This window comes from Sparus aurata, chromosome 10 (genome assembly GCF_900880675.1).
Source record: "Sparus aurata chromosome 10, fSpaAur1.1, whole genome shotgun sequence".
Lineage (NCBI taxonomy): Eukaryota > Metazoa > Chordata > Actinopteri > Spariformes > Sparidae > Sparus > Sparus aurata.
The window spans coordinates 15,735,879-15,754,818 of NC_044196.1; the positions used below are offsets into that span (position 1 = coordinate 15,735,879).

General features: G+C 40.9%; 1 protein-coding gene across 4 annotated transcripts; it reads right to left on the reverse strand.

The window, feature by feature from the left end:
• Window positions 1-4,869: 4,869 nt before the first annotated feature.
• On the reverse strand, window positions 4,870-18,286 carry hnrnpc (heterogeneous nuclear ribonucleoprotein C). 4 transcript variants are annotated; one of them, XM_030430522.1, is made up of 10 exons: window positions 17,980-18,112; window positions 15,384-15,417; window positions 10,777-10,826; window positions 10,005-10,276; window positions 8,961-9,033; window positions 8,792-8,839; window positions 7,407-7,567; window positions 7,209-7,322; window positions 6,630-6,778; window positions 4,870-5,964 (listed from the first exon to the last, which is right to left on the reverse strand). In XM_030430522.1, exons 3-10 carry the CDS (start codon window positions 10,779-10,781, stop codon window positions 5,860-5,862), a joined length of 927 nt encoding a protein of 308 aa, XP_030286382.1. In that variant the 5' UTR covers window positions 10,782-10,826; window positions 15,384-15,417; window positions 17,980-18,112; the 3' UTR covers window positions 4,870-5,859. The 4 variants fall into 4 exon arrangements, with proteins under 4 accessions (XP_030286382.1, XP_030286384.1, XP_030286383.1 ...); XM_030430524.1 differs by lacking the exon at window positions 10,777-10,826; XM_030430523.1 differs by lacking the exon at window positions 15,384-15,417 and having other exon boundaries at window positions 17,980-18,104.
• Between the last annotated feature and the right edge of the window lie 654 nt (window positions 18,287-18,940).

Sequence of the window (18,940 nt, forward strand, 5' to 3'; positions counted from 1 at the left end):
AGAACAGGTCTATTGTTGCTTATGTTACACACACACACACACACACACATACACACACACACACATACACACACACACACACACACACACACTTGTACAGTCGGCTGCTTTGTTTTGAAACCAAACTGAGATACACTTTTCACCTCCTACGTTTAACTCGTACATCATTCTCTCTTCTTGTAGATTCCTCTGACAGGCTCACATGGGCCCGGTTCTTTTTATGGCTCTCTTTTCATCGTGTTTTCGTTTCACCCGCCTTCCCTCTCTGCTGTCATTCACACAAAGCGCTCCAAGCAGTGACATCGATAAATCACCCCGGAGGCTTACAGCTCCATCCCTCTATCTCGCTCTCCTCACCACCTCTCCCTGCTCCGTGACCTCTCTGCAGCCCTGTAATACTCCTCTCCCTTTTATCGCCCTCCTCCTCGTCTCTTTCGCACCCCTCTCATCCTTGCTTTCCTTCGTATCGGCCTTGACCTCCTTTATCTCCCCTGCCTCCATCGCCTTAACCACCTGTGAGGCTGAATCACCAGGTACATCATTCACTTCTGTTCGTTTTTATTTTAACCACTGATGTTTGAACAGTTGACATAAATTTTAAGAGACATAATTTTCTCTGTTAAATTAACTAAAGCACTGAAGCATTACCATTTGTTTTTGTATATAGTGTTTTTGCGCATTTTGGATTATTTAGGTAATCACATCGGCGTTTTATCTGTTACAGTTTGCCTGCCTAGATTAGCTTAACTGCTCGCTTTTACAAGATGTAAGTGTACACCAGTCGCATTCATTTTGTCGTGTCGAGTGCAAAAGAAGAGCCATAGTGAGCTAATGTTAGCGTGCGGCTAGTTAAGGTCGCTAACATGCAGTCAGGTTATTTTGTTTTTCTCGGGCAAATATATTTATTCACTTCCTAGCCAGGATTTATCTGAGAGCACCAGTACCAGTCTAATGTTTGTACAGTAAATACAGAGCTACAGCCAGCAGCTGTTAGCTTAGTTTAGCTTAACTTAGCACATGAGATGAAATGTGGAGAAACTGGGTTAAAAAGCTGCCTTTAGCTTTATTTTTACCTCATAACTTGGTTTCAATCTGATCTTCCAACTCTCCAAAAAATGTTGAACTATTCCTTTGGGGTTAGGCGTTTCATAAAACTTTGGTTAAAGTTTGGTCTATTCCGTGGTCTCTGAAAATAAAAGATCATGACACGTAATGTCTTTAATTAGCTTGATTAGCTTCCGAAAAACCAAGATATTTGAGTCACTAAACGCACCAACAACTACAATGATTACAAACTGTTCTCACTGTGGCCATTCAGAAAATAACCATAATGAGGCCATTAGTGGCGTTATTAGTCACACAGGTGTGACAAATAACAATATTAATAGCCTGGCAACAGTTAGTTGTGCCAGCTGAGCCAATGTGATCACAGAGGGCTCAGCTGGCACAACTAAATGGAGTGCAGCCATTATTAACATCATTTAAGCTTGTCCAAATTTCCCTGTTGGGGATCAATAAAGGTTTAAATGATCTTATCTAGACTTACAAAGGCTGTATCATCCTCTATAGGACGGTTACACAACGGTCATCTGTCAGACATTGCTGGAATCAAACCTGCGACCTCTCACTCACTTTCCAGGACACTTTTCATGACAAGTCTGTTGGAGCTGCGAATTCACATAAGATTTTCCATTGTTTCAATAAAAGGTTTCTGTCCTGTGAAAGCCATTCATCTCTGAAGGGTCAGCTTTACAAGAGTTGACACAAAGAGGCCTGTTCTAAGCTTAATGACACATAAAGTGTTTTTATATGGTTTAATAAGCTTAATAAGAAGAATATGTGTAAACCCATTAAATAATAGCATGTGTGTTTTGATATTTGTACAATGTAAGAGGCTTATGGTAAATGTTTTGCGCTCAGGGAGGGCGACAATGTACATGTGTGTAACTGTGCTACTGAGCTTTGATTCCCTGTAACAGTGATCACGACATAGTCACCCACTGCACTGTACTGTCATTAAAGGAGACATGCTCGTTTTCAGGTTCATAATTCTATTTTTGTTTACTTCTAGAATAGTTTTACATGCTCAAATGCTAAAAAAAAATCATTTTTCTCATTTCAGTTTCTCAACTCAGTTTTCTCATAAAGCAGCACTGTTTTCCCCCTTAGTCTGTTGTAGTCGCTGTCTCTTTAAAGCCAATCCCCCTTTCTGAATGCCCAGTCTCCTCTGATTGGTCAGCTCACACACGCCTGAGCAAGCGCTGCTCACTTTGTTGTTTTCAGCTTCCAGTTGGCTTCATTTCTACCGTGAATAGAGAGAATTGTGATGTCACAAAGTCCCGGAATTAAAGGAGGGACTGACTGGCGAGGCGTTTCCGGAGCAGTGTTTTCTGTGGGAGAGAGGAGCTTCTGTTGGCGTAGACCTTGGGTTTTTTTTTTAAATTTCAGGATCTTTTACATCACAAAAACCTATATAACACACTGAAGGAGAGTAAAAAACAAAACATATGGTAGACTATAAGTATGTGTGAATGAGTGTTTTACAGCAAGATTTGCACAGCGAGTTTGTTTTGCCTTCAGGGACAATCTGACATGCGTTTTTAGCAATGCCTTAAAAACACAAAACTCAAAACACAACTAGAGGTAATTTATGTCTCGTCAGAGCATTTAGTCGTTCAGTGCTTTGCTCAAGGGCAGCTATATTTCTAAAATAATTTCTAACTGAATTATAAGTGTTCCTTTTTCACCAGCAATCAGTGAAGTCATGTGTTTTCACACTTTATTTTCAGAACCTTTAATTGATTTTAAGAAAGGAAAGGGTCTGCGTTCAAAAACACTCTCATGATCAGTGCAGGAACTGAACAAATGACTCATTGTCCCGACTAAGGCGGAAGGGTTAAAGGAACAGTTCACCCAAAAATTAAAAATCAGTCATCGTCTTCTGACCCTCAGGCTGATGGAAAATTGGGGGAAGTTTCGTAGTCCACCAAACATTCCTGGAGCTTCACAGCAAAACACTGTTGCAGTGTTTGGGTAAATGTCGATGTGGACTCCATGCAGCTTGTCTGGACTCCCGAAGCCCCAAGATCTCAAATTAACTGAGAAGACGTTATTTAAACTCTTTTTTTTAATGCCGAAATCTTCACTGTGGCTGCTAAGGTACATGCATTAGCCTGGGTGCACGAGTTCTTCTATGCATGGAGGGGGAATCTATCCTTTGTACTTACCAATGAAATGTAGACCTACCCGTACAGGAACGAGCAATGACGCTGTGGAAAACTACACAATGCAAACATATTTTCACTGTTTACTAAGAAGAGACGCAATAAAATTATTCCATCCAATAAAACATCGCTACAGGAACAACCGCCAGCGCTCAGACGGTGTTTAAACCAAAGGTTGTGCTCTGCAATCACTCACTTTAACTGTTACACACCGTTTCCACCTCCCTCATCCCCTCCGAGCGCACGGCACAAAATCTTTTCCGCTCTTCCTGTCTTCTCTCCATCTGTCAGCTACTCCTCCATCTGTTTTCAGTCTTCTGCGGCCTGTTCATCCATCCATCCACCCCTCCATCATCCATAGTCTCATTATCCATCCCCCTCCGTCTGTCTGTTGTCCCCTCGTTAATCACAGCTCACCCCGAAGACGGTTGCTCATTGATTAGTTATCCATCTTTTCCTCTTTGCGTTTGCTCTTTTATTCCTGCCATCTCTGTGTTCCTGCCTTCATTAAGGAGCCCAGCGAACTCCCAGCAGGATAATGTATATTCATAAGGACGCTATATATCGATGTGGTTTGGCCAGTGGTAATGAAGTTACGGACAAACAAGCCCGTTCTCCCCGAGTAGATTTATTTTAATTCTTCCTCTTGCAGAGCGAATGGAAATGTTTACTCCTCCAAAGTTTACAGGAAAGAAAACTGTTTTCTAATTAGGTTCAGGCAACTAAAAAGGGTCAGACCGCACAAAATAACAAGAGGAATCACGTCCATGTTTAATGCAGAGGCCCTAAAGCTGTCATTTGCACCTTCGAGACGAGGTGTGTAAAGAGAGATACTGCCTGACGTAAAAGGCGATAACGATGCTTAAAACGTAAAGAAATCGGCGCCAAAACTCACACTCCTTCTCTGAGTCATTGTACGTCACCAGTCAAATCTGAACGCACGGGCATGACAGACGTATTTTTAGATCCTGTGTGATTTACACTTTGCATGATATAATTACCTCCAATGTGCGTCTGGGTACACGCCCATAAATCTGTTTAGGTATCATGAAAAGAGCTTCCCTTATCCCTGCAGAACTTGCCGAAGAATGATCAAGTTTTCTTCAGTATATAATCAATTAAGCGATAGTTGTCCGTATGTCCATGAGTACTTTGCAAACAGGAGCAGCTAATAGCTAATTCTGCACACTTGTAATGGAGCCAGTTGGCTAAAAGTGCAAACTCAATTGGCTAACAAACTGATCTTATTATAAATCGAATAATTGAAACTCCCGTTATAAGATATCATCTTTAAATTCTTATTTTTGCCTTTACTGTGGACAATCAGCTTTCACTAAAGGGTATTTTTGCAGAAAATTTCAAGACAAATATCTCTAAAACTATCTGCTTTGCTGGAGCAGCATGAGAAAATACAGACCCAGAGTCTTGGACGAGGTATTAAAAGCACTTCAAGCTCAGTCCAGCCTCAACCTGTCAGCTCTGCATTACACCCACCCATTGTATATTTTAATCACACTCTCGTGCTACTGCACAACCCATCATCCACCATTCATAAAGCTCCACCTTGAAGGCACGCCAACCTCCCACGGCCCTCACGCTGCACCCGAGCGCATTTTTCTGAATTGTACCAAAAAGCTCGGACAGGTTTCAACTTGGAAAACATGTTTTATTTACTTTCACCAGTGCAGTCGGATGAAAAAGAAAAAAAAGAAAAACATCATCGGAAACAGACAATCATGGAGAAACACTGCATTACACAAGTCAAGGTCAGGTAAGGTTGCAAAAAACCTCAGCAACAAACGAAAATGTTCTACAGAGCGAGGGGGGTTTTCTCCGAGCGTTGCTGTGCAGTTCAATGTGATGCTTTGTACGTGCTCATGTTATCTGATGAGCAGAAGGTGAAGGTTTTCTGTGATCAACAGAAATAAGTCCTTGTGGCCTCTATTGTGGCCAGTTTTTGTGATACACTGCCACCTGCTGGTTGGGAGGCAGCTGTACAGCAGCTGGATGAGGAATATATTTCAAAATGTTTACATTTTCGGGGCTGTAAGTACCATGTCTGGTAGTTTGTTCTTAATCCAGATTTATTTCAACGTCAGCCGCAGCCAGGTGGTAATTTGTTAATATCTGGGCATCAATTCAACACAATCGTCTAAAAAAAAAGAATCTAAAGTAAAATAGTAACAGGGCCTTAACTGCTTTTATGTTTTAGTGTCCCGGCCCTGAGTTCAAACATACAGTATTAGAAAATGTTAAGTTTATCCTCAATTGAACTTGAGTGTTGTGTAAATGTCACATATCAGAGTTTGGATTTATCCAACGGAAAAAAATGTCCATACAAACGTAAATAACAACAACAACAAAAATAATCCGAACATCAAATTAGCAACTCGGAAATAAAATTGGAAAATCCAGAAACAAATACTTGACATGTTTTATGATTTTGCATATGTGCGTGAGAGAGAGAGAGAGAGAGAGAGAGCGATATCTACAATACTGTGTAGAAATGTCCAGTCAATTCAGCAGATATGAGCACATGACCACTGTGTACGAGTCTGGTGTGGAGATATACAATCATACACAATTTGTTTTGTGTACGCGCGCGCGTGTGTTTGTGTGTGTGCCTGTGTGGTGTTTAGGAGTCGTCTCCGTTGGCGCTATCGCCGTCGTCTTCTCCTTCCTCCTGCTCGCCCTCCTCCTCCTCCTCCTCCTCCTCCTCCTCTCTCCCTCTGCTTTTCATCTGCACGGCAGGAGAAAGAACACAATGAGCTCGTCACATGGAGGAAATCCGAAGATGCGACAGACTCAGGAGATTGTGTTTGGGTTGTGTTGTGGTCATGTTTTTGAAAAATTGAATATCTTTGGGTTTTGGATGATTGGTCTAACAAAATAAAGCTACTTACCATTCATAAAAATGTATCTAAAATGATCCTAAAACTAGCCCAAAAGTAAATTCAGCAATGGTTTTGTGCTCTACTGAAAGGCAACAGTCCAATTTTTCCTCCCACAACAATCCTGCAGATGACCTGTAGCTGCCCCTAATAGCTGGAATGGGTCTACATCATAAAGTCTTACATGGTCCAAGTTCAAATTTAATAAGATTATCACTTAAAATGCACATCTACACTTGTTTTTTCTGAGGAAATACCCAGGTGACTGACCAACAAAATGCAATTTTATAGTTCTTTGTTTTCTTATTTACACGAGCTTTGTGCATATAAGATAGTCAGAAACAAGTGCTCACAATTGGGGAAAAAAGGCTATAAAAAGAGCAAAATGCATCCAACTATAAGTTGGGGCCTTCAAATAAAAGGATCCTCAATCACAGTTCATCACCATTGGGTCGCCATTTATGTTTAAAACACTGTGTTTTGGACTACGCTTCCCTCCCCCCTCCCTCCTCACCTCGTCGTCGTCCTCCAGCAGATCTCCCTCGTCCTCGGAGTCGTTCAGCTCCTGGCTCTCTCTGTCGCGCTTCAGGCTGTCATCCTTCTTGCTGGAGGTGGAGGAGTTGAGGGAGGACACCTCGCCCGGTTCCGGCTTGCTCTTCATCTCTGAGGAAATGGAGGGGAAAATAGTGTGCTATGAAGAGAAAGAGAGAGGTGGATGGGATCGAGGACCCTCCAAACTTAAAACAGGGAGGACGATTCTGCTCGGTTACCTCCATCCTAACTCCTAACCAGTGTTAGTTCACTTGAAGGACATGGAGATTTTATATGGTGGTGGAGGCTGATGTTTTGAAGGATTCACAGTCCATTTAATTGGATGCAACTTGAATATGCCCCTTCGTGACTAATCTTAGTGCAGCGTGAGTCACAGAGAATATGTTGTGACTTTTGGAAAGGGTGAGAAAAACAACCTCCTGTTATGCATTTGGCATTTGCAGTGACGTATTTCGCTTCCTTTGGCATTTAGCAGTCCCACGTCGGCAAAGTAACAAGTAAAGTTTCCGAGGCAGGACTTTTCTGAGTACTCCTTCCCTACCTGACTTCTTACTGTGGTCCTTCTCCATGCGCTCCAGGCTCTCCAGCAGGTAGTCCACCTTGTGTTTGATCTGCGTGAGCTCTCTCTTGATGGTCTGCAGGTCGTCCACCTTCACTGTGGGGAGGACGAGCGGCAGAAAAAAAAGTGATTACCAGCTTTGTTTGACGTCTGAGATCGTGAGACAGCAGCGGTACCTACTCGTACGGGAGGACCTCTGGCTGCTCTTGGAGGAGGAGAAGCTGGTTTTGGTCCGCCGGCTCCCTCCGCCGCTCAGACTGACCCTCGGACGCTTTGAGGGGATGACGGCGCGGGACAGTGGGGGAGGGGGAGGAGGCACCCGGGACTGGTAGGAGTACATCCTGAGACACAGGGACGCAATGATGGAACGGTGCCACAGACATCACTGTGAAAATCTCATGTCAACTTTAGAAAATTTAGTTGCAAAAATCATGTTTGGTCAGTGTTTCATTTTTTAATAAAAATCACCATGCATGCTAATCAAAAACCTGAAGAGCTAAGCTATATATTTATAATAATTTAAAAAACAAAAACAAGAATACATTTTAAATTGCAATATTTTGCACATCGACACATTTGGGATTAATTCGACTGAATATCTGACATCTCTAAAGAAGAAATGTTATTGATGGAAGTATGTCATCTCCAACCTCGCTAAAACCAGCTAGCATAACAGATCTCAGTAGCCTCGCTAACTGCCATCATATTTTTTACACTTTGGTAAATTTCATGTGATTTGGTGGTTAAGTTCCCTTTAAATCACATACTTAGATGTAATAAATTGAATGTTAAACATGTTATATATTGATTTCAACATATAAATAGTGGATGAGAAAGAAAGAAAGAAAGAAAGAAAGAAAGAAAGAATGAATGAATGAATGAATGAATGAAAGAATGAAAGAAAGAAAGAAAGAAAGGAAGAAAGAAAGAAAGAACACATTTGCAAGCAGATGGTCGGTGCATGAAAAGATGTAATTAATTTGCACAGTTTAGGGGGTATTTCCTAATTTCAGCGTTGTCCTTCTTGTGCTAATTCAATTAGCACATCCGTCAAAATTTGACGGATGACAGCTCGTTCTTCAAAACCCGATGTTGTCTGAACACTGTTAACGCTTTGCATTTCTCATTGTTGCATCTAACAAAGCTGTACAATGTGATTCATGGCACCAGACTGTCAACTTATCCTATCATCCAACTTGTAAAAAAAAAAAAAAAAAGAGGTCGAGAGCCTGAAGCAGAGACAGCTCGCCTTCAAAATAAAAGCTTCCTGTTTTTCAAGTGTGCTGGCTGCAGCGGCCAATCTAAGCTGAATAAATCATCATACTGCCAAAATAATGATTTATTGATTTTAATCATCATTCATTCTTTCATTCATTTATTTATTTAGCCTGATTAAGAGAGAACAAATGCACTTTTTTTCACATCAGATACCTTAGTGGCGTAATGATCTAATGAAGGAAATATCCAGTACCAAGTTGATTATCCAAAGACAGAATGTACTACCTCCATTGTTTAAGGTACTATGAGCAGCAGAATAGGATATATATACTAAATAAACAGCTTACCTATCGTAGTAATCTCTCTGAAAGTCATAGTCCAAGTCAAGAGATGAACTGTGGAGGGAGCAGAGACGCGGTGGAAAGATTAACTACAGGAAAAAAACACTTTGTTGCTTACATGATGTTCCCTGCTGACATTTCTACGTCGTAGCTGTGAGAATCAGCGCGCTCGCACCTGTACATGTCTCCCGCAGAACGCTTCACCGTCTTCGATCTGTGAGGTTTCGGCTCGCCTGCCAGGTTGATGTCTGAGGGAGGGAAAACACAAGAGTCAGGGAAGGACGAGTTACAGTTTCCAGGACCGGGACTGGACCGCGCCAGAACATGTCATGAACGGAAAGTGTGAAATCTTAATTAGCACATTTTATCACTCGTTCCTCTCCAACTGATGGTGTGTTATTTTGAAGGCCTAACGCAGGTTTTAACCCCCGCCAGGTGCTAAATAATGATTCACTCACATTTATTTTAACCTGCGTTGAGCACCAAGACAGGTCAGGGAATCTGGATCGGAAACAGCTGTTTCTCTGTCTCTACTCTGAAGACAGATTCTGGTGTTGTTAAAAATCATTTGCACAAGAATTCTTCCTTTCAGTGTTGTTGACTTCCTGGTTCTAGACACTAGAGGGCAGCACACAGGCTGAAAAACACAATTCCGTCCTGGGTTTTCATTGAAGCAAACTGACAGCTGTAATTTGTGACACAAGTGACTGTATCATGGCCTGTTTGTGGTGTTTTCTTGTCCTAACCCAATTGCATGCTGGGATATGACAGTAAAATAGGCCATATAAAACAATAACTATTTCAAAAGAGTAATTAAGAAAAATAACAATATGTTTGCTGTGGTCAGAATCTTTAATTTCCTCACTGAGAGATAAGCTAAGATCATAACCCCAGCTACAGCCAACAGTCGGTTAGCTTAGCTTAGCACAAAGACTTGAAACAGTGACAAACGTGTGACAAATCCATAAAGCTAGCATTTCTACCAGTGTTAGCTGAATAAGTCATCAAACTTTTCCCTTTTCACATATAACAAAAATGTATTCACAGCTGTTTTCCACTCATCAATCAGTTAGCTAATTTGTTAATGCTAACTTCCTGTGGCACACCGTGCACACAATGTGGCCGAAATCTGGAAGAAGACAAGAGGCCCCGTTAGGAACTAATGAACAATGTGTTGACTCACATACGCTGTGAAATGCTGTGGAGCCTGGAACCTCACCTAGCACCTGTCCCACGATCATGCGTCCGTCCTCGCCGGCCACGGCGGCCCGTGCGTTCCTCTCATTGGAGTACTGGACGAAGGCGTAGCCCTTGTGGACGGAGCAGCCCACGACCTTGCCATACTTGGAGAAGATGGCCTCCACGTCGGCCTTGGTGACCAGCAGGGTGTTGAGGTTGCCGATGAAGACGCGGGAGTTGAGGGAGCGCGGGTCGGTCTTGTTGGTCACGTTGCTGCTAGCCATCAGGCTGGAGTCGGAGGACGACGACCAACTACACAGCAGGGCAGAGAAGGAGATACCAGATCAGAGACAATACTTAGAAGACAGGAGGGGGAGAAGAAAGGGAATGTGTTTTTCCCTGCACTACAAATCTGTGTCTCTGCACCGAGGTCAGTGTAAGTTATGACCTTGTGAGTGTTCAAGATCTTTGATACTGGGTTTAAGACATTTTACGATTCATTAGTCTAATTAAATGCCGGAAAATGTCCAGAGCCAACAGTCCAAAGCAAAGATAATATTCAAATTAGAGTCATGTAAAATAGAGAAAAAGCGGCATTTCTTCAGCATTTCAGCAGCTAGAACAAGCAATATGTTGTTGTTTTGTTCTGGTGAACTGATGCTATCGTCACATGCGTCCTTACGAAAGCAAAATGGCATTACAATCAGTCATTCACACATAAGAAAATTCAAGGTGTGACTCCTACTTGCTACCCTCTACAACACAGGTGAACAGACAGAGTGTGATCAGGTCATGAAGCAGCCAGCACTCACTCCATTGTGTCTGTACTCGGCTCGGTGGAGGTCTGCCTGCCTGTGTGAGTCTGTTGGAGAGAAGAGGGTCGTCGGAGAGCTATGAGTCGGTGACTGTGTGGAGACATCTACTACACCTCCCCAAAAAAAAAAAAAGGATTGCATTTTTTTTTTCTCCCCCCCTCTGGATTATTTGCAAACCCAAGGAGTGGTTAAAAAAGGGGGAAGGAGGTGGTAGATAACATGTATTTTGAAGAAAAAAAAACCTGTGGGATAAATGTTTGTTATGACAGAACAAGATATTTCACTTGAGTGAGGAAGTCATTTTCAAAAGACTTTCCATATTTTTGTATAAACTGTTGCTGTCCGGGTGAGTCTCTGAAACAGCAGTAAACAACCTTCCTTAAGCTTATAATCAGTGTTTCATCACGTCTGACAAACTGTTACAGATCTGGGATTTGTATTTACGACGGTGTTGAAGATTTCTTCATGATGTTGCTTTAATGGCGAATCGTTTTGTTTGGCTACGATGCAAAAATATCATGAAAAATTATTAGTAGTTAAGGATCCTTCATATTTAAAGGGTAATTCCACTATTTTCCCACATTAAAGTGTGTATGCAGGTCTGGGGGAGTACTACTGCACGTGTGAAAAAAGTAGAATAAAGCCTTTTATGTATTTCAATCAAATTCCTCTAGTGATGTCACTCAGTGGCTGCGTTGCATTGTGGGTAATGTAGGCACCAGGTTTTGAAAAAGAACAATGTGAGGCATCTACTCTGATCGTTTGTTTATAAACTCTCCATAGTGGGTCGAACGGTGTTATAGGAGCAGAATGCTAGACTACACTACCCACAATGCAACTAGACACTGAGTGACATCACTGGAGGCAATTTATCAGATTACACACAAGCTTCCTCTGGAGACACCAAGGGCTTTATACTACTTTATTCACATATGCTGTCACACACAAATTCATTTATTTACTTTTTTTTCTGTGAGAAACATCTGGCAGGCCAAACTGAAACATCTGGCAGGCCAACGTTGATGGCCGGGATTAACTGTGTGCCGCTCTATAACAAAACTACTTGTTAAATAAAAACAAGGTAGCCAAAAAAGTGAAATGGCTTAACTTGTAACATTCATAAAAACGGTCATATGATGCTATCAGAGGTGAATAACTGCATTCCAGTGTAGCAGCTGTCTGTTAGGTGTGATCAGAATTTTCATGTTCGTCCCTTCGGGTTTCTTTCAGTGTCTTGTTCCTCTTTTACCATTCAAACAGTTTTGCATTTGTCCAAAAGCCATCAAGCTTTTCCAAACACCTCTCTGCTGCTTTACATAAATCTAGTGTTAGCAACGGATGCACCAGGAACTTGAGCGACAACTGTGTCAGTTGTGTAAGTGTGTCAGCGAGTGTGATTAGTGGCAAACACTGCAAAGTTATGTAACATTGCAGGGGGGGGGGGGCTTGGATGCACGTTCCAAATGATCCGACATTTCATTTGTGACATGGAAAATGACCGTCGCGCAGCCTCAGAGATCAGATATCTGCTCCAGGGTCTTGCTGTAATGTGTTTCTGTTATTTTGTCCACATCCTGCAGATTAATACGTTCTTGTTTTTATCTTTGTAGGATTTTTTTCCTTCTTTCAGCATCAGGACACATTAACACCAGCTTTATTCACTGGCCTTTTGTGTGCCTGCCGTGTATTTCGGCTAATTCCCCCTCAGTCCTGCGTGCCGCTCGTCTCATCATCGGCCACTTCAGCCATTACAAAGACCACGTCTCACCTGCCAATACGCAGCGCCGCTGCCAGCTGGGCTAAACTATGGCCCAGCGGCAGCCTCTCCATCTCTGCCCAGTAGCTGCTAGCAGGGGATTACACAGTAAGCAGCCGGCTGTCTGGCCAAAGCTTAATGCTCCGCTCTCCTCTACATGATTTGGCTGGGATGGTTCTATCTCTTGGCAAGCTGACAGTGTGTGTGGTGGCGGTGGATGTGTGACGATCACAGGCTGCTTCACAAATGCTTCTGATTCTTTGCGGCGTGTCGGGGTTCATGCAGGTATATACAGGGTTTATAGACGGGCGGTCCATGTGCTTATGTTTACTACAACCAATCAGGCATTTTACTGGATAATTTGGTGCTGATTAAAGGGACACTATGTAGTTTTGGAGAAGAAATTCAAACTCAGAATATTCAAATTTACGATATCATTGAGGTGATTTAACGAACTCAGAAATATTTATCTTTTCCATAACTGAATAAACAAGCTGTTCTCAAAGGCCCCCAGGACACTGTTTAAAGCTAGGAGGGTGGCAGGGTCCGCCACATATAAACAAAGTACGACAGTATGAAGTTGTGTTGTCCCTTCAGAGAGTTTATTTAGTTTGGTTAGGCATAAAAAAATGATCAGTCAATGCAGATCTTTCTCTTCCCCAAAACTACACAGTGCACCTTTAATACTCACACTCTGGTCGGACAAAATAACAGGAACATCTTACATGCAGTAGCCTATTGGATACAAACATACTGAAGCCCACAGTGGTCTTTCTGCTGGTCATGATCTACTTGTAAGAACTCGTCCTGTTTGCCCGTGTGACTTTCCTCTCTTTGGCACACTGGACGTCTTGATTATCCAAATCTTTCTTCATGCCGCACTTGTCTGCTGCCTGTTAAGCCCAGTTGCAATCATAATCAAGTTACAGTACCACTTGGCGGTCGGACTTTGACATTCATCATATTTATTATCAAGTGGTTTTTCGCAACTTCTGGGAAGTGAAACCAGGCCAAATGGCAGAGATTCGGTCATGAGTCACTGTTTTGATGACATGACTTGAAAGTTGACCAGTATGGAGGCCTGAAACTGCCAGAATGAAATAAATTGAATAAATAAATAAAGTTTTAACTTTGTCTTAATTCCCCTTTCATTTAAATCACTTTACTATCTTTCTTATTCATTTATTAATGCTTTTATTAATTAGTTTATGGATTTACGTATCAACTTTTCAATTAATACAGAAATATGTAAAAAATAAAATAAGACAAAAAAAATCTTTAAAAACGAAATGAAAACATGAAATGGAAAATCAAATTGTGATGTATATATTTTAAGGGATTAATAGAAAGGCAAATACATACAGAAGAAAATTAAAACAGAAAATCAAGTTTAAAAATGGATTCATGCCGAAGTTTACTATTAATATTATTTTAGTAATTAAATAGCATATCATTTATCTATTGCTTGATTTTAGTTTTGATTTTGGGAACGTTAGTCCTCCACAGGTGTGGACTCATGAGTGAAACAAGTCAAATTACTTGTCTGTGTTAATTTTACGTCTTCAATTTAGTTTTTTTTTTTTTGGTCTGCCTGTCAGTATTTCACTGTTTTAAGGAGAAAGGGAGGGAATATTATTGGTTGAGAAGAAATTAGTAAATGAATACGCTTTAAATTTGAATACAAATACAATTCTTTGAACGAGAGTAAGTACTTGAACAAGTAAGATAATTTGGCCAATAACATCATTGTTTTCTCTTTATAAATACCAGAAACTGCAGGTAAGTCTGCTGTATCTTCACTATGGACTTGACTTGTTACTGATCTATGCAGCCCTCTCTGTGGCCCTTCATGTTTCATGTGTCCATTCATTCAATGACATGATATTTACAGTCTAACATCAGTCACTTTTCCATCCTCTGCCTCATCTGGGCTTCATTGTGTGATAACAAACTGAATATCTTTAGTTCATACTGGACAGTGGGCTCACTGGATCAGCAGTGTAAGTGTGTGTTTTGGTGCTTCAACTGTGAAAAGACTCTGCGACTGCAGCTCTCGGGACTGGAGACAAAAAGACGGTCAGAGCAGCTCCGTAGAGATGTTGGTTTGTGTACATGTACTTTACAGATTTAAGGAGGAAAAAAACGAAGAAAAATAGGGTAAAAATCTGAACCTTTGAGGTTTAATGAGGTTTTAAAAGCTCTGTGTAGCTGATAGTGGATGTCTGTAGGTTGTTTTTTGATAAAAAGGTGCAAAAAAAGGTCACTGCTTTCAATCAAACAGATTAGCAATTACTGGAAAGGTTAGTAATTCATGGTATTCAGCAGGCATGCTGATTTTAATGGGTGCTACAGTACCATTTGGGATGATAAGAGCAGGTATATCTGTGTGTTTCTGAGGGTAATTTGACTCCAACAAATGACATGCACACTCAAAAAAAAAAAAAAGACATTACAAAGCAAAAATCAGGACTTATTTTTTCAGCGGCAGTCTTCAATCCAGGGACTGGGTGTACATGGGAGTGTTATTCAGCACTTAGCCAACAATCAGGTCTCTTGTAATCAAAACTGATTATGCATTGGTTTATCATAAATTGGGAACATTTGGGAAGCTCGTGTCAGAGGCCGCTAATGCCAAACAGTTAATTTTCTACTTTCACAGCACAAAAAAAGAAAGTAAATAAAAATAACACTACATGCTACTTGCTCTACGAAAGTCCAAAAGGGGGTCTAAATCACAAAAGGGTGAAAACAAAAGTGTAAGATAAAAAATAAAAAAGTGATGCAAAAGTTGGAGGTGGAAAAAAAGAAAAAATAAGAAAAAAAAAAAAGAAGGTTGAGATCAACTTACGATTCGCCGCCGTTCAAAAAAGTGGCTTCAAAAACTAAAGAGGGGGAAACAAAAAAACGGAATATTAGAAAAGAGGAGCTTCTAAAAATGAACTGTTATCACCACAAGCAGGGCGAGCAATATATGGAAAGAAAAGAAGATGAAAAATCTGGCAAATGAGAATAACCTTTACTTCACCAGCAGGGCTAAACCAATTGTATGAAAACAGGGGTGCCCAAACTTTTTCCCTTGAGGTCAAAAACTAAAAGTCAATGATGGACCACTGGTGCTAAGATCACTTAGCTGCCTCACTTCCTGTGTCAGGTGTAGCTCTGAGAATGAAAAATAATAACATTTTTGAGATCTTTCCCATTTAAAGAGCATTAAACTTATCATACATTTAAAAAACAATATCTAAAAAAAATGTTTGGGCTAACAACATCTGCTGGGCTAAACTAAACCTTATCTTGGGCCAACTTTGGCCCTCGCGTCTCATTTTGAGAATGAAACAAATGAAATGAAAATAGGTCCAATTAATTCAAACATGAAAATAACAAAGAAAGAAATGTAAGGCTCTGCTTTTTGCAAAAAGGACAACCAGAATGTCTCCAGCGCTTCACTAAATATGTGTTTTTTTTTATTTTAAGTGCTATTTTCAAAATAAGTAATTAAAGGTGCATTATGGGAAGACATTTTAATGGAGAATGATCTTCACTGAATGTTTTTTTCTTTTTAAATGTCCAAACAAACTAAATGAACAAAACCTAACAAACTGTTTTCACCATAGAATAAACAAACTGGCATTGAAAAGGACAACCCAATGTCATACTGTATATATTTGGCGGACCCTGCCACCTTTTCTAGCTTCAAATCTTATTTTTCTTACGAGGACAGCTTGTTAGTTCTGTTACAGAAGGTAATGTACTATTACCTCATTTATATTGTAAATATTATAATTCCAAATTTTAAATTAAAATACACAGATCTCAAACTTATAAATGCCTGTGCGTAACAAGATTTCCGCAAAAGTTATGCAAGATTGAAATAGTCTCCTTTATCAGAAGCAAACACTAAGTTTAATTATCTTAAGACTAATTAATTAATTAATTAATTAATTAATTAATTAATTAATAGGTATTCATAAAGCAAAATCATTCTCTTCTGGCGGGTACTGGCTTGCTTTACCTCCAGTGCTTGAATCGCATCAGTTATTGACATTTAAACTGCAAAATTTGATCTTACTTTTCAAAAATAAGAGCAACCACTATCTGGTAGGAGAGTTGGCAGGCGACCATGGCGCCAAGTTTAGCAGCAACTGGTCATGAAAATATTAGATAACGGGTTTAAAATTAGTCTTTTAAAACTAATACTACTGCTGGTTGTCTGTAAAACGCGATCTTCTACGCAATCTGACACCAAATCGGCACGACAAGGACAGTGTCAGATGCTGGCGTCAGCTTCTAAGTGCACGTCAGAGCATCACCAGTCCAAGATAGCTGGTGGTTCGGCACTCTTTGCTCCTGGCTGCCCCCCTCACAGGGGCCAGAGTACAGGGTCGGCTGCAGAACAGCGCCGCTGGAGCGTGGAGAGACTCCTGCTCAAGGGCACTTACAGAGGACACACTTTGGGGCCAAAGGGGGGAGGGAGGTCTGGCAGTTTAAATGTTAACTATGAGTCTACACTGTCTGCAGCAGGAGTTTTTTTTTTTTTTTTTTTTTCTCCACAGATAATTAAAAAAAAACATATTCAAGACAAGGAGGAGAGGCATGTAGAGGCCTGTTTACAGCTCAGTGCAGCCCCTCTGTAGGCCTCCCTCCTGGGTCTAAGCAGCTCCACAGCTCAGAATAAAACTGCAAACAAACTTAAGATGATAATATCAGAATTACCAAAAAGCACAAATCATGTCACACAGAAATCCCAGGTCCATGACTGCACCCACTTCTCACTGAGGGGGAGGGAGGGAGGGGGGGAGAAGAAGAAAAAAACAAAACACCCATCTTGCCTGCAAAAATTACATCATTCCTGAGAGACTTGCTGCAGAAAATACACTGTCTGAGCAAATGGCAAAATGACAAGGAAAACGGGGGGTAAAAACACGTCTCATGGAGTCAATGTCAACCACTGCACATCAAGTTACAGGTGGGGGGGGGGGCAAAACACAGGACGAGCATAAAAAGCCTTTTAAAAACACGTCTCCAGAAAAAGGGCGACCCGTTCTGAACACTGTCCAGAAAAGACTGGAACCTTCTTCCATATTGCCCTCCTCGAAAATACGACCACAAATCAGATTCAACAACAAGGTAACACAGCAGCAGCACTGGAAAATGGACGTCTCACTCGAAAAATAAAAGGCAAAAATGTCGTCGTGAATGCTACTTAAAACTAGTTTTTTTGAGGATTTGGGTTGTTTTTTTTTTGTCTGCGCAGCTCACATTGCCATCACAAAATGTACGCCACTAAAAGCCAAACACAGTCTCGGGAAAACACCAGCCAGGAAAAATGCATTAAAAATAAAAAAAAACAAAAAACAAAAAAAAGTCCAAAAGACGGGCTCAGAGTCAGGACAAAAAATATTTTTTTAAAAATAGGGAAAAATCTCTCGGTTAAAAATACTCACCAGGAGCTTAATACTAAAAATGAGTAAAATTCAACGCTGTTTTTACTTGAGTGGGTAAAGATCCGGCTCTGCAGGCTGATTGTATCACCTTGAAACCAGTGGACACGAAATGGCGTCGACTCGCACACACAACGGGGAGGGTGACGCCCACAGCCGGCGTAGCTGTTTTCTGATTGGCTATTTGAGCAGCGCCGTGTGTACATACGCGCCACGGATTGGCCGACGCGCCTGCCACTCCGGCTCTAGGAGTGACGTCCTGTACAGTACACAACACAGACGACGTATACTGTATGTATGCTAGGCTAAGTCAGAAAACTAGCAACACAGCTACAGCGCTGCACTGTTGTTCCCAAAGCTTTATTGATCTGTGACACGGCGACACACAGCTGCGGACAAACGTACGCAGCGCGTGGAGCGACAGCTGTCAGTGAATGGACGGGGCAGGGTGATGACGTCACCGGCTGCAATAAAAAAAAGAAAACAATGCAAGCAAAACAGTTAGCATCTGATGCTACATTGTAAACATAGGATAGAATGTGGAAGAACAGAAAGTAGCTACTCTAACAATGTGTTACAATCAGTGTTGGGCAAGTTACTGTAAAAATTATGCTAATATTACATGTTACTAGTTACCTTAATTTAAAGTAATATATTATGCTATACTATTACTGTCAGCATAGAGAAACAGATTACTTATGACACTGCTTTTAGTTATTTTAAAAAAGCCCAAATAAGCTTTATCGAACAATTAAATAACTGAAATATTTTTAAATATACAAATGGCACTGGACACCCAGATGAGCAGGAAGACAAAGGATCAAGATAGATAGGAACATAATATTTACAAGTCAAAACATCAAACCCTTTATTCTTTCACTTTCTGTCACATATTGCACCTCTAACATATCAATGTAGTTGATATTCACCAATGGGTTAATGTTTATGTTGTAATATTGATAAT